General features: G+C 47.3%; 1 protein-coding gene across 1 annotated transcript in view; it reads right to left on the bottom strand.

Moving 5' to 3' along the window:
• Positions 1-4,038, bottom strand: part of RARRES1 (retinoic acid receptor responder 1) — a 33,365-nt gene extending 29,327 nt beyond the window's left edge. Inside the window, exon 1 of the mRNA XM_019627821.1 lies at positions 3,630-4,038. Coding sequence (XP_019483366.1) covers positions 3,630-3,911 — 282 coding nt within the window. The 5' untranslated portion in view covers positions 3,912-4,038. The remainder of the gene's footprint in view (positions 1-3,629) is intronic.
• Between the last annotated feature and the right edge of the window lie 12,369 nt (positions 4,039-16,407).

Below are 16,407 nucleotides of genomic sequence, written 5' to 3'. Positions count from 1 at the left end.
CCCCACCCCCACCACCACCACACACTTTTGGTCAATTGCTTCAGTTCGGTTTCTAACTACTGGTGCAGTCCAGGCTACAGGGCATTCACCTTAAGTGACCAATCTCCAAACAACGGCTGATTCCCAAATGGGTTGACTTATCATGAAGTGTGTGCACACAAAGATCTCAGCCAGTCTCTCTATACGAGTATGTCAGGAAAGGGCTGCTCTCTCGCCGGCTGCTGGGGCAGGGGCCAGAGGTCCCAGGGTTTGCTGAGTGGCCAGGGGATACTTGTCTCAGTGTAAGGGGCAGTCTGAGTAGAGAGGAGTGGGGCTGACCTAGGATGCCCTGGGTAGCACGAGAGCTCTCAACACCACTCAAAATCGCCCGCTATGATCCTGAGCTGTGCCCTGTGATAGCAGAAAAGTTGAAGCCTCCTTGCGTCATGGAAGAACAAGACCAGGAAGGAGATGGCATCAGGCAGGGGTTAGTGAGGGAACAGAAGCCTGGGTCTGGGACCACTTCCCACAATTAGTAACCAAAACAAAACCAAACAAAACAGAGTGTTCACTGGCTCTGCCACCAGTGCACCCGTTTCTTCTCAGTTGCATTTACTACCACAGCCATTACTACGTTTTACCACTTGAGGGCAACAGTGTTTCTAAAATGAGGGACCCTTGCAGAACCAAGAAAACACAAGGAAATTTCCGACCCAGAAGAGGTCTTAAAAATCTCTTGGTTCACTGATTTTCTTTGTTTCTGTTTGTTTGTTTTGCTGACACAGCAAGAACTGCATTTTTCATAATGACCTACCTAGTTCATACATACATCTTTGAAACTTTTTGAGGCACTACTTACCCTTCCTTCTGTGATATAATGTATTCTAATAGTTTGTATTTCCAAACTATCTCAATAAAAACAAACAACCCCGCACCCCCGGCCAACACACACACACACACACACACACAAAAAAAAAAACCACCACAAAACAACTGCAACCTACTAAACTGATTTCATAACCCACTAGTGGTCCATTAGTTTGAAACACCGTGACTTGGTCCCAGCCTCTCATCTTACAAAGGGACGCGCTGACCCTGAGGATGGAGAGGGACCCCTACCAGCTACACTTCTCTCACCCACCCAGCCACCTGCTCACCCCGAGGTCAGTCCTGGGTGCACGACAGACATTATGTAGCAAGTGAGTGCTCACTCTGAAAATGCACTCATTGGATAAACCTGAGTTTGGGGATCTACCATTTTTCACTTCTTGTCAATGCTACGACTGCTCTTGTAATTGAAGCAGAAATTCCTAAGTCACCACCTTGAAAGCTCCGTGTGGGTGGTGTCTCTGCTCCTCATTCAGGCAGCTGAGTGATGGGCTACACTGAATGACTCTCAGGAGCCTTCCTGATGATCCCTCTCCCCATCTGAATTAGGACCACAATGTCTAGCCCAGTGCCTGGCACATAGTAAGTGCTCAAGAAATAACTGATGGATTTTTATACTTTATAATCAGTACTTATATCACCTTGTATGACTCTTACGAATACCTGTAATGGTTGGCAGAACATGGATTAATTTCATTCCAAGTGAGGAAGTAGCCTGAGAAGACTTTTATGACCTTCTCTAGGTAGCGTGGCTCATTAGAGGCAAAGCATGGGCTGGCATCTGGGCTCCCCACAATACCCCACCAGCTGGTCCCCCACATTCTAGAAAGCCAGCCTGTGGCAGTTCCCTAGTGGAAATCAGCACTCATTCTCAGCCACTTCCTCCTGTGCTTCTGCTACCCCCAGGAACCCTGGGAGCCCCACTGTCAGAAGCGTAAGACACACCCTGCCCGAGGCTGCCTTGATCACCCTTGAAGTGGGCTCTTCTTTAGTGGTGATATTTGGAGGCACCAAAATGGAGGAAAATAATTTCACCGAATTCCTGAGAGAAACTGAAACCATTTTAGGCTCCTGAAGAGTCTTGGTCCTGAACGTCATTAAGCTCTCTCTTCCTTGGCTCCTTGATTTTAAAACATTTAAAACCCTTTTTGGAGGAAACGTGGAAACGTAAAGCTGAACCAGATGACAACAGGAACTTACCCTTTCTTAGGGTCAATGTCCTGGATTCTACTTAACTCCTCCCAGTCACGCACATCTGCCTCTAATTTACTTAGTCCCACCCACGCCCTTTTGGGCCCCCCAGGAGGATCCCTCTAAAATTCAGGAAAATTATACCATTACAGATGAAAAGCAGTCACTTTTGGAAGAGGAAAGGAACTTTTTCTTAATTCACTTGGGTTTTGAGAGCTAGTTTATTCTGTTAAAGATGCCAAGTATTTTATTTTTTTCCAAGGGAATGACCAAATGCATAAAAAATGCAAAATATCTTATTTTATTTTTTTCATGGTCCTAGAAGGAAGAGAAATACTCCTGGCATTTGAAAGCTGGTGTATCTTAGAAACCTGAACACGGTTTTCAGTAGGAAATGTCCCTGGCTGGTAACCAGGGAGCAGATCTTCAGACACACCCACCTTGGGCTCTGGGAGGTGGCTGCTCTCCTCTGATAAACATTCTCAAGCTCTGTTCCCTCACTCCTCTGCTGGGCTAGTAAAACTGAACTTTTTTTTCCTCCCTGAGACAGCAAGGATTGTTAAAACAGGTGACAGGTATAGGCTGCCTCTTTCAAGGAACAATTTCATTTCATCTTCCATAAAGGTAGCCACCCTAGGTGCAGGATTAAGTCATTGAGAAACCAAGACTGAGTTTCCAAAAGCCCTTCTCTACCGGTGTCTGACACCAGGTATAGAACAATCTTAAACTAAAATCCTACTGCCATTCTAAAACTCTACCTATTTACACTCTATACTCAATACTAGATTCTTTTGAGGCTGAGTCTGCAGGCTCTGTGGAATATTTGGGAATTGCTGTAAAGAATATCATTACTTTGGGGGGCAGGCTTAGTGTAGTTCTACAACTTGTAATCGTCGATATGATGGAGGAAGCAATGTACCTCCATAGACACAAAACAAAACCTACAGCCAGTCCCTTGAAATCAGCAACCAAACAACGACCCGTAACGTTCTCACTCATTCCCTTCACATAGAAAATGGAGCCGTGGTCCGCTCACTCCCATTAAAGCAGACGCCAGGATTACCAAGGCTCCTACCCAAGCCCATGCGTAAATTCTAACCACATCCTGAAGCCCTTGCCTGGTGGCCCGCAATCGACAAGCCAGTCCTTGGCCGCGCGTGGGAATTGGCTTAGAATTTAGAAATTCTGCCCAGGGCTTTTGCTGGTGGGTCGCGCCCGCTGTGACCTCCCCAATAGCAACCAGCTCTGGGTAACCCCCAGACAAGGTTAACCCCTTGGCTTTTGGGCCTATTTCTCAGTCTGGCCATGCGCCTCTTTCCCAGGTATGGGAGCTGCCCTGTGAAAAATCCATGGCCTCGTAAATACTAGAAAGAGGCGGCCAGTTTTCTAAGGGCTCTGCACACCAATGCGCCCTCGCCACGCCGTGGACACTTCTGGGGCGCGGAGGCACTTAGTTCAGTCTCCGTCGCGGACCCGCCGCAGGGCGGACAGGCACGCGCTCACAGGCGTCGCCGCTTACGTGGTGCGTGGCCGATCCCCGCGCGCGCCCTCGCTGTGGCTCCCGCACTCACCCACGCGCGGCCCTGCTGCACGGCGGACAGCACTCGCAGGGCGCTGGGCGAACCCGCGCGGAAGTTGAAGAAGTGCAGCGCCGCGCGCGCCGCCTGCTGCAGGAGCCCGCGCTGCAGCTCGGTGTCTTGGCGCCACTCGGAGTCCTCCGGCCCTGCGGACCCCGCGGGCTTCGCCGCCGCCCCCTGGAGGGCGAGCAGTAGCAGCAGCAGCGCAAACATCGGGGCGGTGGGGCGCGGGCCCTCGGGCCCAGGCGCCGGCAGCGGTTGCCGGCGGGGCTGCATGGACACGGGAGGGCTAGCGCAGCGCAGGACGGGCTCGGAGCTGGCGACGCCGGCGCTCGAGGAAATAAGGTCGCAGCGGGCCCCTCCCCTCCGCCCCCGGGGCGGCGGGGTGCAGGGAGCCTGGGTCCCCACTCGGCCGCGCCCTCTCGGCATTTCCCGCAGCCCCTGGGCCCCTCCGCCCCGCCCCGCCCCGCTCCGCCTGGTCTCCTGCTGCCCCGGCTCAGAGCCCGGACTCGGCGGCGCCGTCGCGGCGCGAGGCCGGGGGTGTCAGGCTAGGGCCGTGGGGCCGGGGGTCTAGGGGGACAGTGGAGACTCCTCCCCTGAGGGAGCGCGGCCCACCCGGCGCCACCCCTGGTCGCGCCCCCAACCCAACTCCTGGACCCAGTTTCTCTCCCCTGCGGTTGCTGAGATTTCGAAACTACGTTTCGAACGAACTCGCCTCAGTTTTCCAAGGCTTGGAGCTGTGATTTCCCCCAGAAGATGAAATTGGGGACGGGTGGGGAAGGGGGCTAGATGCAGCCGACACTGATGGGGTCACTGTAGCATAATGACCTTGGAAGTGGGACAGACAGGTCGCTGCAGAGCTGGGCTGGAGAGGAGGCTGAAGTGGTCAGCAGGGCAGAGTCACATCAGGACCAGGAGGCTCCATTGGACTTACAAACACGTAGGTCAGTGATAACCCTGGTGAGAGGCAGATTTCAAGGCCAGAGGTGGAAGCCTGATTCCAGCTGGGTGAGGCATGGATGGGGCAGGGGAGGCAGCAAGTGCTGACAACTCTTTTTAGACACAGCGAAGGGATGAGATGGTCACTGGTTTTCACCCACACACAAGAGAAAGCCCAGGAGAACCAGTGGTTGGAGGGTAGAACCGGTACTGCGGGGCACTCCCAGCATCCATTTCTCCATCTCTCTTCATTTTGTTCAGGGGTCCACACCCCCACGCCCAACACCCACTGACCCCAGCCTCTCTGGAGCTAAAGGAAGTCCCTTCTCTTTGTCAGTGACTGGTTGAGGCCTGGCATGCGTGATTCTGGATGAGATGCTGGGGGAAGGCTGGGGGTTGACTAATGGGGGGAAGGAGGTCTCTGAAAACATCCTCCCTCTGCCATTTGTTCCTGTGGATATTGCCCATCTCTTGTCTTTCTTTCCTTGATTCTGCAGATATTTATGGGATACCTACTCTGGTAGGCCCTGGGGACAATCAGAAAAGCATTTCTGAGCTCCTTGAGCACACCTTCTAGGCAGGTGGGGCCCAGACAATCAAACAGGCAAGGGACTGTGCCCTGTGTTGGATGCAGTTACATGCTGTAGAGAAAAATTAAGCCTGAAGGGGGATGGGGAGTAGCGAGGTGGTTATAATTGTAAATAGTGTGGTCAAGACAGGCCTCACTGGGAAAGTGATAGTTGAGTAAGGACCTGAAGGAGATGGAGAGCCAGGTAGACATGTATGGGAACAGCACTGTAGATAGAGGGAACAGCAAGTGGAGAGGCCCCGAGGCAGGAGTTTGAAGCATGTTTGAAGAACAAGCAAGTGCAGCTGAGGGAACCAGAGGTATAATGGGGGATGCGGTAGATCACACAGGACTCCATAGGCCTTGTCATACTGGACGTGCCACCTGGAGGGGCGCTTCTATCTTGCTACAGCCTGAAAAGGGAGCCCATTGGAAGCATTGCTGAGCATTGCTGAGCAGAGAGAGCGGAGGAGCCTGGGTTCCTGATGACATTGTTGAGCATCCGAATCAACTGATCCTGGAGCTCTTGTTGTTTAAGTTCCTTGGAGTTTCTGTTTCTTGCCTTTGGAGGCAGCCTAACACAGATAATTATCTCCCCAGAACCCAGGTCTTCCCCTCCAAGGGGTTACAGTAGTAGGCTTCTTGAGAATTTGTCATCTCCAGGTCTTATAAAGGTTAACTTTTCCTTATTTTATTTCAATGCTTTGCCTTCCCCCCCCCCGCCCCCACCCCAGGTGTTAGGGTGCTTTCTAGCTGCAAGTAACAGGGACATTGGTTAACACTGTGGACTATCCAGTGGTGTGGTTTGGGAGATCACAGGGATGGTTTGTAACTCAGTGATTTTTGGTGTCAGGCTCTCTCCATCTTTCTGCACAGCAGATGGTTGTCTTTTTGTCTATAGACTTGTCACTTCATGGTTATAGAGTGGCTGCCACAGCTCTAGACATCACATCTTCACATGTTGCAACCAAAGGCAGGTAGCAGGGAGAAGGTTGCCAGGGTGGCAAGAGAACTCTATGTCATATAACTTTTTTTTTTTCCACCTGGGAAAAAATCTTTCCCAGGACCTCTTTCCCCAAACCTTTCTCCCCGCCAGACCTTCCCTGACATCTCATTGGCCACTACTGGGTCACAATGGCAAAACTGAGCTGCAAAGGAGGCTGGAAAAGCAAGTGTCTGTCTCTTTTCAGCCTCTATAGTGGTGGTCTGGTCTATAAGTTAGGATTAAGTTTGGCTACATATGTGTAGAACAAAAAAATCAAATGACATTGGCTTAAACAAGAGAGAAACTTATTTGTCACATAAAAAATGTTGGGATGGGGATGGTAGGCAATCTGTGTTTGGTATTGGCAGGTCCTTGAAGTTGTTAGCTGTCCAGGCTTTTTCCAGATCTTTGCTCCCACATACCGAGGGTGTGCCCCCTCTCTTGGGAGTCCAAGATGAGCTCTAGCCATCAGCTGTGGACTTTCTAGAAGTCCCACAGTGCACTTCTGCTTAATCTCACTAACAAGAACTTAGTCATATTCTTAGTTGCAAAGGAGGCTGGGAAATGTAGCCTTTATTCAGGGAAGACGTGTGCCAGAATAGAAGTCAGGATTTTGTTATTAAGGAAGAAGGTTGTGTCTTATGTTAGGTATCCCAGAAGCAGGTCATGAGACAAAGATTGTGTGCAAGCAATTTAAGAAGGAAACACTCCCAGGAGAAACCAGTAAGAACCTGGAAGGAGGGTAAGCGAGCAAGGATCTCAGGCAAAGTTACAAGGGTGACTTCCCCTGATGCGAAGGAGAGTTTTGGAATGTAAATTGCATCTCAGAGTTGTCCCCACCCCAGGCAGGGAACCTGGGCTTCCATACTTCTATGTCTGTCAGTCGTTGGCTAAGGGCCGCCATAAGTGACAAAGCCCAGGCATTCCAGTTTCTCTTTATGTGGATACGAAGGGGCAGTGGCACAAGACTCTGAAAGGAGTCGCGTGTCCCTCAGGTTGGAAACAAAAGGATGCCAAGTGGTAGGGCCAGAATTCAGGAAACGCCCAGAGATCCAGGCAGAGCCCCAGCAGAGTCACTGGGGAGAGTAGATAGTGGCAGGCAAGGAGCAACCTCGGAAACTGAGGCCAGGAAGGGGAGGGGTGGGCATGGCTGATGGCAGCATAAGTGCCTATGAGGTGGTGAGAATCCCGGAAGTCATAAACAGGAGGGAAGGGACACAGAAAAGACCAGGGGTACAAGTGCTGCTGTGTGAACACAGGGGACTCTTTCAAGTTCCGTCAACTTTAATAGTGATAACAATTACAATGGGGGTAGATTGATATTGATCGGGAACACACATTTTAAAAATGTGTAATTATAGCATTCATTTTATAAACAGATTTTCTGGAACACAGGAGACTATTTCCTTCACTGAGAACTGTCTGTGTCCTTTGTCCATTTATCTGTGGGGTGGTTGGATTTCTAATTGATTTGCAGAAGCTGTTTAAATACGAGGGAAATCAGGCCTTGGTCATGGGTATCACTAATAGTTTTTTCTCAGTTCATATACAGGGTTTGTGTGTGGATTGTCCCACCTTGCCAAATACCATGTGCATGGGTGACACCATTAACTGCACACCCCATTCATCCCGTCCTCTTGGGTCACGTGTACCACCTCCCACCCCCGTCTTTCCTCCCTGGGGTTGTCCAAAGACTGCTCCCTACAGCAGAGAGAACAGTCATAGCGAGCAGGGTCTGGCCCCAACATCCATGCAGAAGATGTATCCCCGCCAAGCGTGTCCCAGGGGTCACGTTTTCTAGTTCCTTAGTCATTGCACAGGTCGTCGTGAGAAATTTTGTACAGAGAACTTGGTTTGTGTTTAAGAAACATAATGGTATAAAAAACTATGATGACTTTTAATCATATGAAAAAATTCCGTACAGAGGGTGAGAGAGTAAATTGATACAACTTTTTGGGGGGCTATTTGCAATGTCTATCAAAACTTGCAATGCACATAACTTGTGACACAGCAATTATACCTCTAGAGTTTCTAGTAACAATAAATTCACACTTGGACATGAAGACGTATTCATGAGAATGTTCATCCCTGAATGTAGATTGTACAGCACTCGAATATCTCATTTTCCGCTTTCGGTCCCTAGAACAGTGCTGGGCACACCATAGGCACCAATACTTAGTTTGTGGTAAAGAATGAAGAGTAAAGACTGGGAAAAAAAACCAACCCTTTAAGTTCCATGGTTGAATAATTGTGTTACTGCCCTCTTGTGGAGTATTATGCAGCCATTAAGAAGGAGGGAGGTCCAGGCTGGTGGACACCAAACCGTCTCTAAGGTATAATGTTAATGGACGGCAAGGTGTAGCGTAGGGCAATGGTGCTACAGTTTGTTTAAAAAGAAACAACATACACACAAGTCTGCATACATAAATGTGGAGACACGCAAAGATGTCTCTGAAAAAGTTTTAAAGGAAAGCCATTATGGGATGGAAGACAGAAGTGTGAGAAACTTTTCCCCATATGCTCCTTTGTGGTGGTTGATTTTTGAATTTTTTTGGTGATGTGTTACCCATTCTAAATAACTAAGTGAAATGCTGGGTATGAATGCACTTGATAGCAGTTCCTCCTGTGGTTGGAAGGCCCGCCATTTCTACAGGCCCATACTGCATCATTCAGCACAGCCAGAGGGTAAGCCTGCCCGCAGGCTTACTTGCCATGTAGCTCAGGCTTGTTTTCCTCCCTCTGAGCCTCACCTGTCCATACTCTTCCTTTGCCTCAGGCCCAGTCAGCATTCCCCAGTTCAGAACATCCCGCAAAGGAGTTGATGAGCTAATTCATACTGTGGTGTCAATGGCTGCCGTGGTGCACTGCATCACTGCATCGCTCCTCTCAGCAGTAGTCTCATTTTAACAGGGACAAAGTGTTGGGCCTCAAGACCTGAGTTCTGATTGAACAGGTTGCAGGCTCTGGCAACCATTCAATGTGCTAAGTAGAGGCATTTAGCAATCCCTGAGTACCCACACCTGCCCCTTCCTACCCCTCTGAGTAAGAAGAGGCCAGAGAGCTGAGTGGGAGGGTTTTGAGAGGCATTAACTGCATCCCCCTCCTCCAGGAAGCAGGAGCTGGAATGTGTCTTCCCTGGAGATGGCTACATGCAGAGGCTTGCTGAAGCATCCTTGCCAGAGGCCTGAGAGGACTGACTGAGCATGCCGATAAAGCAATGCATGGTGACACTGCTGTCACAGCTATCCCCAGCTCTGCTGGCTCATGGAGAGTGTGGACGAGGACTCAGGAGCCAGTTTCATGAGCCCCAGGCACCGTGTTCCGTAGCCAGGCCCTGAGGCTACACCAAGAGCAGGTGAGGTTCCAGTGCTGCGCCTTTGAGAGGAAGGCTGTGTCCCCAGAAGTTGCTGACGCCGTCTTGCCCACCTCAGGAGAGTGAGCCTCAGGATAAAGGCCGAGATGAGGCTTGGGAAGAAACCAGGTCCTTGGGGAGATTACTGACTTCTTGGCTCATGACCTATCTGAAGCCTGCTCTATCTAGACTTTTCAGTTATAAGAATCAATAATCCAACTTGATTGTTTAAGCCAACTGAAGCATGATTTTGTTACGCCAGTTGAAAAATCTCTCATGGATTGCTGAGGCAGGTACTACTAGCAGGAACCAAAGAGAGAGAAAGCTGCCCTGTGAGGGTTCTGCCTATGTCCGTACTGGGGAACACAGTCTGGGAACACCTCAGCTGTCTCTACCTTGAGAAGATCAGATTGGCACATTCCACCAACTTGGGGCTGAACCAGCTGGAGAAGGGCCTCCCTTCCCCAACAACTCACAGCCGTGCCTAGAGAACCTCATCAGCCACAGGGGCCAGACCAGGCTGTGAGAAATGACTGCAACCAGGCTGGACAGCTGTCTGCTCCACTCTCTTGGGCTCTTCTCTAAAAAGAGCAGGGTCAAGGGAAGTGGGAGGGAAAGAAAGACCCTGCAGGAGGAGAAGGAATCCCTAAAATAGAGACTGGAACCTGGGCCATGGCTCAGAGCCAGATCCAGGGGAGACGACAGCATCACTGGGGTGGGCAGGATAGCTTGCAAAGGCCTGAGTCTTGATGGACAACTTTAAGTTTCCTTCCCCACCCTTGCCCCTGGTCTCAGTAGTATAAGCACCCCTATAGGGGCTTGAAAAACAAAGTTGATGTCAGTTATTAGAAAAGATGAAAACATCTGCTGTTTATATGTGAGACCATGGGATGTAATACCACAACTTCTTCTTTCTAGATACTGATATTTGCTGACTGTCTGGAAGGATAGAAGTGGCTACCAGTAGTTGCCTCTGGCGAGGGAGCTGGGGCTGGGCAGCGCTCACTGTAACTGTAAGTCTGTGGTTCTTTTCTATTACCACAGTGGCTCAGAGCGTGGGCTTGGAGCCAGGCTGCCCAGTCTGAAGTGCAATGTGAGCCTAGGCGAGTTACACACATACTCACACACTCATGCGCCTTTGGGGTACCTCCTCCCTCATAGAGCTATTGGTGAGGTTCATGTGCACTAATATCTAGGCATGGGTAAAACGCTTTGGATCGTGCTTGGCACACAGTAATGGCTGTGAGCATTATTGCAATTACTATTGCTATTCGTTTAAACAAATTAGGTATAATCTTGACGAGAATGCAATCAGCTGTGGATTTCTTTTCACAGATGATGAGAAGGGATGTTAGGATCTCAAAACAGCCAGGCCACTAAAGAAAATCTTAGCTATTCCTTTTAGCCTCCTTGACCTAACCTTTTATTGGAGCTATTCGCCTGTCAGAAAATATGAATCTGTATGCCTTTTTTATTCTTGTTTTTGGCAAAGGTGAAGGTAGGTCAGATTGGGAGGATGTGATCATCAATCCTTGAGTATTGAAAGATGATTAACCAAGCTCAGGTGTGACTGAGGTGATCCTTATCTCCAAGCCTTGGAACTAGGAACACTGGTGGAGAAAATGCAGCTCGCCTGGTTCTTTGGGTCCGCATCTTGCATGCCCTAAGGTGACCTCAGTTTTTGTTTTGGTTAAGCAAGCCCTATAAACGTACAAGGCTCTTTCCAAAACAGATGTGATAGGAAACAGAGTGGTGGCATTTATTCCTGTCACCAGGGGAAGATTTCACAGGACATAGTTCAGCTAGAGACTGACAGGGATGTGTTTGGAAGCCTCGAAAATCAAGTGACTAAGGTAACCAGCACTATCAGATAGAAATTTGTGATGACCGTGCTCCATATCTGCACAGTCTAATATGGTAGCCACCAGCGACTTGTGGCTACCCAGTGCTTGAAATGTGGCTAGTGCAGCTGAACAACTGAATTCATCTTACTAAATTTTAATGGATTTACATATACATAGTCCCTTGTGGCTGGTGATTCAGCACTGTACAGACAAGTGACTTTTCACTACAGCAGTGATTTGTGGGAAGAAAAGAAGATTAATATTTTGGGGTGCTAGATGCTTTCTGTAACAGAATTGTCTCATTTAATCTCCACAATTTAGAGGTGAAAATTGGGGGCCAGAGAGAGGCTAAGTGACTTGCCGAAGGTGGCATCACTAGCAAGGGACAGGGAGGGGGTCCACACTCAAGTGTGGCCCGCCCTTTCTCCAAGCACCATCTTCAGTGTTTCTCAACCAGAGACTCCAGATGGATTGGAGGGGTTATATTACAACAACATAGCTAATTAGGGGCCGGCAAAATCCAACTTTGTGGTTAGGGGAGTTGGGGTTATTTTATTTCAAGAGAAGAAAGCTGAAAGAGCCACTCAATCTTTAGTGCTACATTAAAAGATCATTTATTTATTTATTTTTTTTTACAGGAGAGTGTCAGGCAACCTCTGTCACTACTAGTGACAACTTTATTTTATTCTGGTTAACATGGGGTCATGGAAGAATGGAATGAAGCCTCGGTTGTGATGTGGGGACATGTCTCACCACATCCCAGTGAACCTGGTTAGACCTCAGGCCATGTGACGCTGACTCTGGGCCAGAAGGAACTCAGCCGCCTGGGTGTTGGAACATGGTATGAGTAGCATTCTGGCTAGCCAGAAACTTGCGGCTTCTAAGGAAAAAGCCTGTATTAGGATTATTTGGTGATCTCAACACTCAACAGCCTATCTGCTCATCTCCTCTTTTTTTTTTTGTTTTTGTTTTTGTTTAGCTGAGCCATCCTGCTACCTGTTGGCAGCTCAGCGGCTGCTCAGCTCGGGCNCGGGCTGGACTCGAACCGCTGTTGCTCAGAGCTCAAACTCTTGAGCGAGCTCTTAACCAACTGAGCCACTCGGCCGGCCCTGTTCATCTCCTCTTGATGGGGAGTTACTGCTAAGCCTGAGTGGAAGAATAGAACTGTTATGTAGTTCTCTGCTCCACATACCGGTGGGTATGAAACAATGCTTTTAAAATCCACCATATGCTCACATTTAAAACTACAAGTAATTTAGGTTTCATGGCTTCGAGAAAAATTTCCCCTCCTGCAAAGATTTGACAAGCCCATTTTGACACATAATTGCCAGCAGATGGTTTTCTAAATGTAGTGAAATGAATGTGGTCAGTATTACATGTACTGGATTTTGCAGTTTTCCAAAGTAAGTCCTCGTTGGCATGTCATGCTAGCTAAGAACACCACGTCCTTATAGATCAATTATACATTTTCTGGTGAATTCGGCATGGCATTTTGTTTTTCTATTAGTCACTAAAATAGTATATTTGCCATTCCAAGAATGAATTAACATTCTACCTGGTGATCTATAAACTGAGATGTAAAATAAATGACAAATTGGGACTGTTTTAATTTTCCAAACACACGAGATTTAAGTAAAGGTTGACATTGTAAAGTTTATTCTTCCTTGTTTGACAAGGTGTCATAGTAATTAAAGAGTGACATAAAGGATTTTCAAGTTCTTTTTTTCCCTGGCAATAATACTTAGAATTTTATATTCTTCGAAGAAAAGTCCCTAATGGTTGTTAAGAGTTATATACCATGAAGTTCCTGGAATGATTGATTTATGAACCACTGTTTACAACACTAGGGTTCACCAGTCAAATGCATGGAGTATGTTATCAGGGCAAACCAAAATCAATTCCTCATACCACAGAGGAAGGCTCACATATGGCAGCCTAGATAACAGGTCAGTGTTAGAAAACCCACATTTTATTTTATTTTTTCCTCCTCATCATTCTTTCCTCAGGGTACAGGACATGGCATGTGTCTAGTAGTGAAAACAAAGTACTGATAAGTAGATCATCTGACTGAGAGATAGATGACAGTCTCCCAGACAACTTACATACATACAGAGGTTGGGTAAGCTCCTTGGAATGTAAATCATGCAGTGGGTGGACCTTCATATTGGGAGGTTATTCAAGAAAAGCTGTATTTGTGGTGGGCTTAGAAGAGTTGGCAAGTTGTGAAAACATCAAGGGGCAGACTGTTCCATACCGGAGGGGTGGCCTGAGTGGACAAATTATAGGAAGGATCAAACACGGGGCAGCAGTGAGGCTGGCTGGAATGGCGCCCATGACTACCTGAGGCAAAGCAAGATGGTAAAAGACCTCGAAGGCCAGAAATGGGCATTTGTTCTTAGAGGTTCCTCAGCAGTTCCTGCACACCTAGGCTGAAGAGAGTTTACAGTGCACAAGATGAGGTGAATTATATGAATGTTAATTTTTGGAAACACATAGTGCAAAAATGGTTTTCACTAGTAAAGCACAGAATTATGACCATGCCCGAGGATAAGGAAATTCTATCTTTTGATTCTTAAGGGACTCATAAGTACACTACAGTGCAAAGGGCTCTGGTCTGAGAGTCAGGAGGAATGCGGTCTAGTCCCAGCTCAACCACCCATACTGGCTTCAGCCTCTTCTGTGTAAAATTCTAAGTGTGGGATGAATGAGACGGTAATCAGAGGGAACTGCCCGTTGGGGACACTGGTTATTTTCTTCTTCAGCTTTGCTTACCCAGGGCACAGCGACTTGCTACGTTGTATTTTTTTTTTTTTTGGACTAAACTCAGGGACATCTTCCCACTTTCTACAAGAAGCCCCATGCCTTCTTACCAGCATGCAGGTATCATACATGCCCTTATTACCAGATAACTAGATAGTTTAGGTTTTAAAAATCTAAACAAAATCAATAGCATGATTGATAAGCCTATTATCCGATAAAATGAAACAATCGAATGTTTGAAATTTGATCAATGAGATGACTCGTATTTTAAATGGTGAGTAAACTGATGTAGCAGCCAGGAGAGGCTAGGATATGCTGCAGTGATGACAATGCCTACGTCTCACGGCATAAAATGGCAGTGGTTTATTTGTTGTTCTCACTACAAGTCCATGGTGGGTTGGCTGGAAGCTCCGTGGGTATCACTTGTTCCAGGGAGCAGGATGATGGAACAGTGTCTTCAGGAGCACTGCTCCTTGCTATGGCTGAGGAGGAAAGCGGTCAGGGGGAATTGTGCTCAGGCTCCTGAAGCTCCTGCCGGAAGTGACATGTCACTTCTGCTTACCTTGTATTGGCTAAAGCATGTCACGTACGTGGTCATGCCTAACTTCTTCAGGGGGTGGGAGGTACAATATTGTTATGTTCCCCTAGAGGTGGAGAGCTAGAAATACTTGGAACAGCACAAATGCCTGCCACAGCAGTAATTGCCAGGCAAGGCCCAACATTGTTGCGAGTCTTTTGTGTATTGTGCTAGTCGCCTAGGGCTGCCATAACAAAGCACCACAGACTGGGTGGGGCAAACAGCAGAAATTTATTTTCTCACAGTTCTGGAGGTTAGAAATCTGAGGTGAAGATGTCAGCAGGAGTTTGTTGTCTTCTAAGACCTCTCCCTTTGGCTTGTAGATGGCCACCTTCTTTCTGAGACTTCAAATGGTCTTCCCTCTGTGTGTGTCTGTGTCCTAATCTTCTCGTCTCATGAAGACACCGGTCACATTGGATTAGGGTGGCCCATCTTAATGACTTCATTTTACTTTATCATCTCTTTAAAGGTCCTATCTCCAAATACAGTCAGAAGTACTGGGGATTAGGATTTCAACATATGAATTTTGGGGGACACAATCCAGCACATAGCAGATATCATGTTAAACTTGAGGCCTATCTCACTAATTGGATCTATATCAAAGGTAGGAATAGGCAGAACTTTTTGATACACCTTATCCCTATACTTGGTGCCAAAACTCTAATGAGATACAATAAATTATTACTTGCTATAACCTTCAAGACAGGTATAAAGAGATACTTTGATTAAAATCATGAAAACAGATTTAAGAAATATTTAATAGCAGGTGTGTGGAGGGTTGTCCTAATTCATCTCATACCTTAAACTTTCTCTGAACGTATTAGATAGTACAGAGCCCAGAAGACTAATTGAAATTTTTACTGGTTTTTAATAATTCTCTTGTGACATGTGTTAGAAAACCATAGACTGGTTACTTTTATTGATTGTTTCCCTGCTGGTAGACATTGATCTACTCGTAGGCTGGTGGTTCTCTAACTTGCACACGTATCAGAATCCCAACAAGTCTGGGGTAGGTCCGCATTTCTAACAAGTTCCCAGGTGCTGCTGGTGCTGCTGGTCTAGGTCCAGGGACCAGATTTCAAGCGACTCTAGTATAGGAGGTTGCAGGAGGGATGATGGAAAACCATCTTCATATGTTTCCTCCTCTGAATGCCTGTGTGGGGGCTGCTGAAAGGCAGCCAGGTTAATTTAGGTATGCCCAGTGTCACCTCAGAGGCACAGGCCCTCAGCAAGAGTCAGAATTGTGAATCATCTAAGCAGGACTTCTTTTATTATTATTATTATTATTATTATTATTATTATCATCATCATCATTATTAGTTTGAGGTGTACAAAACAACATAATGATTAGACATTTATACCCCTCACAAGTGATACCCGCCCCGAGTCTACATATCCCTATATGACATCGTATATAGCTGTTACAATACCACTGATTATATTCCCTATGCTGTACTTTACTTCCCGTGACTATGTTTAATTATAGTTGACATTCACTGTTATTCTACTTCAGCTTCAGCTGTACAACGCAGTGGTCAGGCATCTACACAGTATGTGAAGTGATGCCCCCGATAAGTTCAGTACCCATCTGGCACCCTACATAATCTTTACAACATTATCGATTATATTCCCCATTCTGTATTTTATACCCCCGTGACTATTTTGTGACTAGCAATTTGTACTTTCTAATTCCTTCACCTTCTCATCCATCCCCATCCCACTCCCATCTACAACCCTCCCATCTAGC

The sequence above is a fragment of the Hipposideros armiger genome, unplaced genomic scaffold, assembly GCF_001890085.2.
Source record: "Hipposideros armiger isolate ML-2016 unplaced genomic scaffold, ASM189008v1 scaffold_16, whole genome shotgun sequence".
NCBI lineage: Eukaryota > Metazoa > Chordata > Mammalia > Chiroptera > Hipposideridae > Hipposideros > Hipposideros armiger.
Note: the sequence above shows the minus strand (reverse complement) of the source record. Positions and strands in the feature narration are given on the sequence as shown.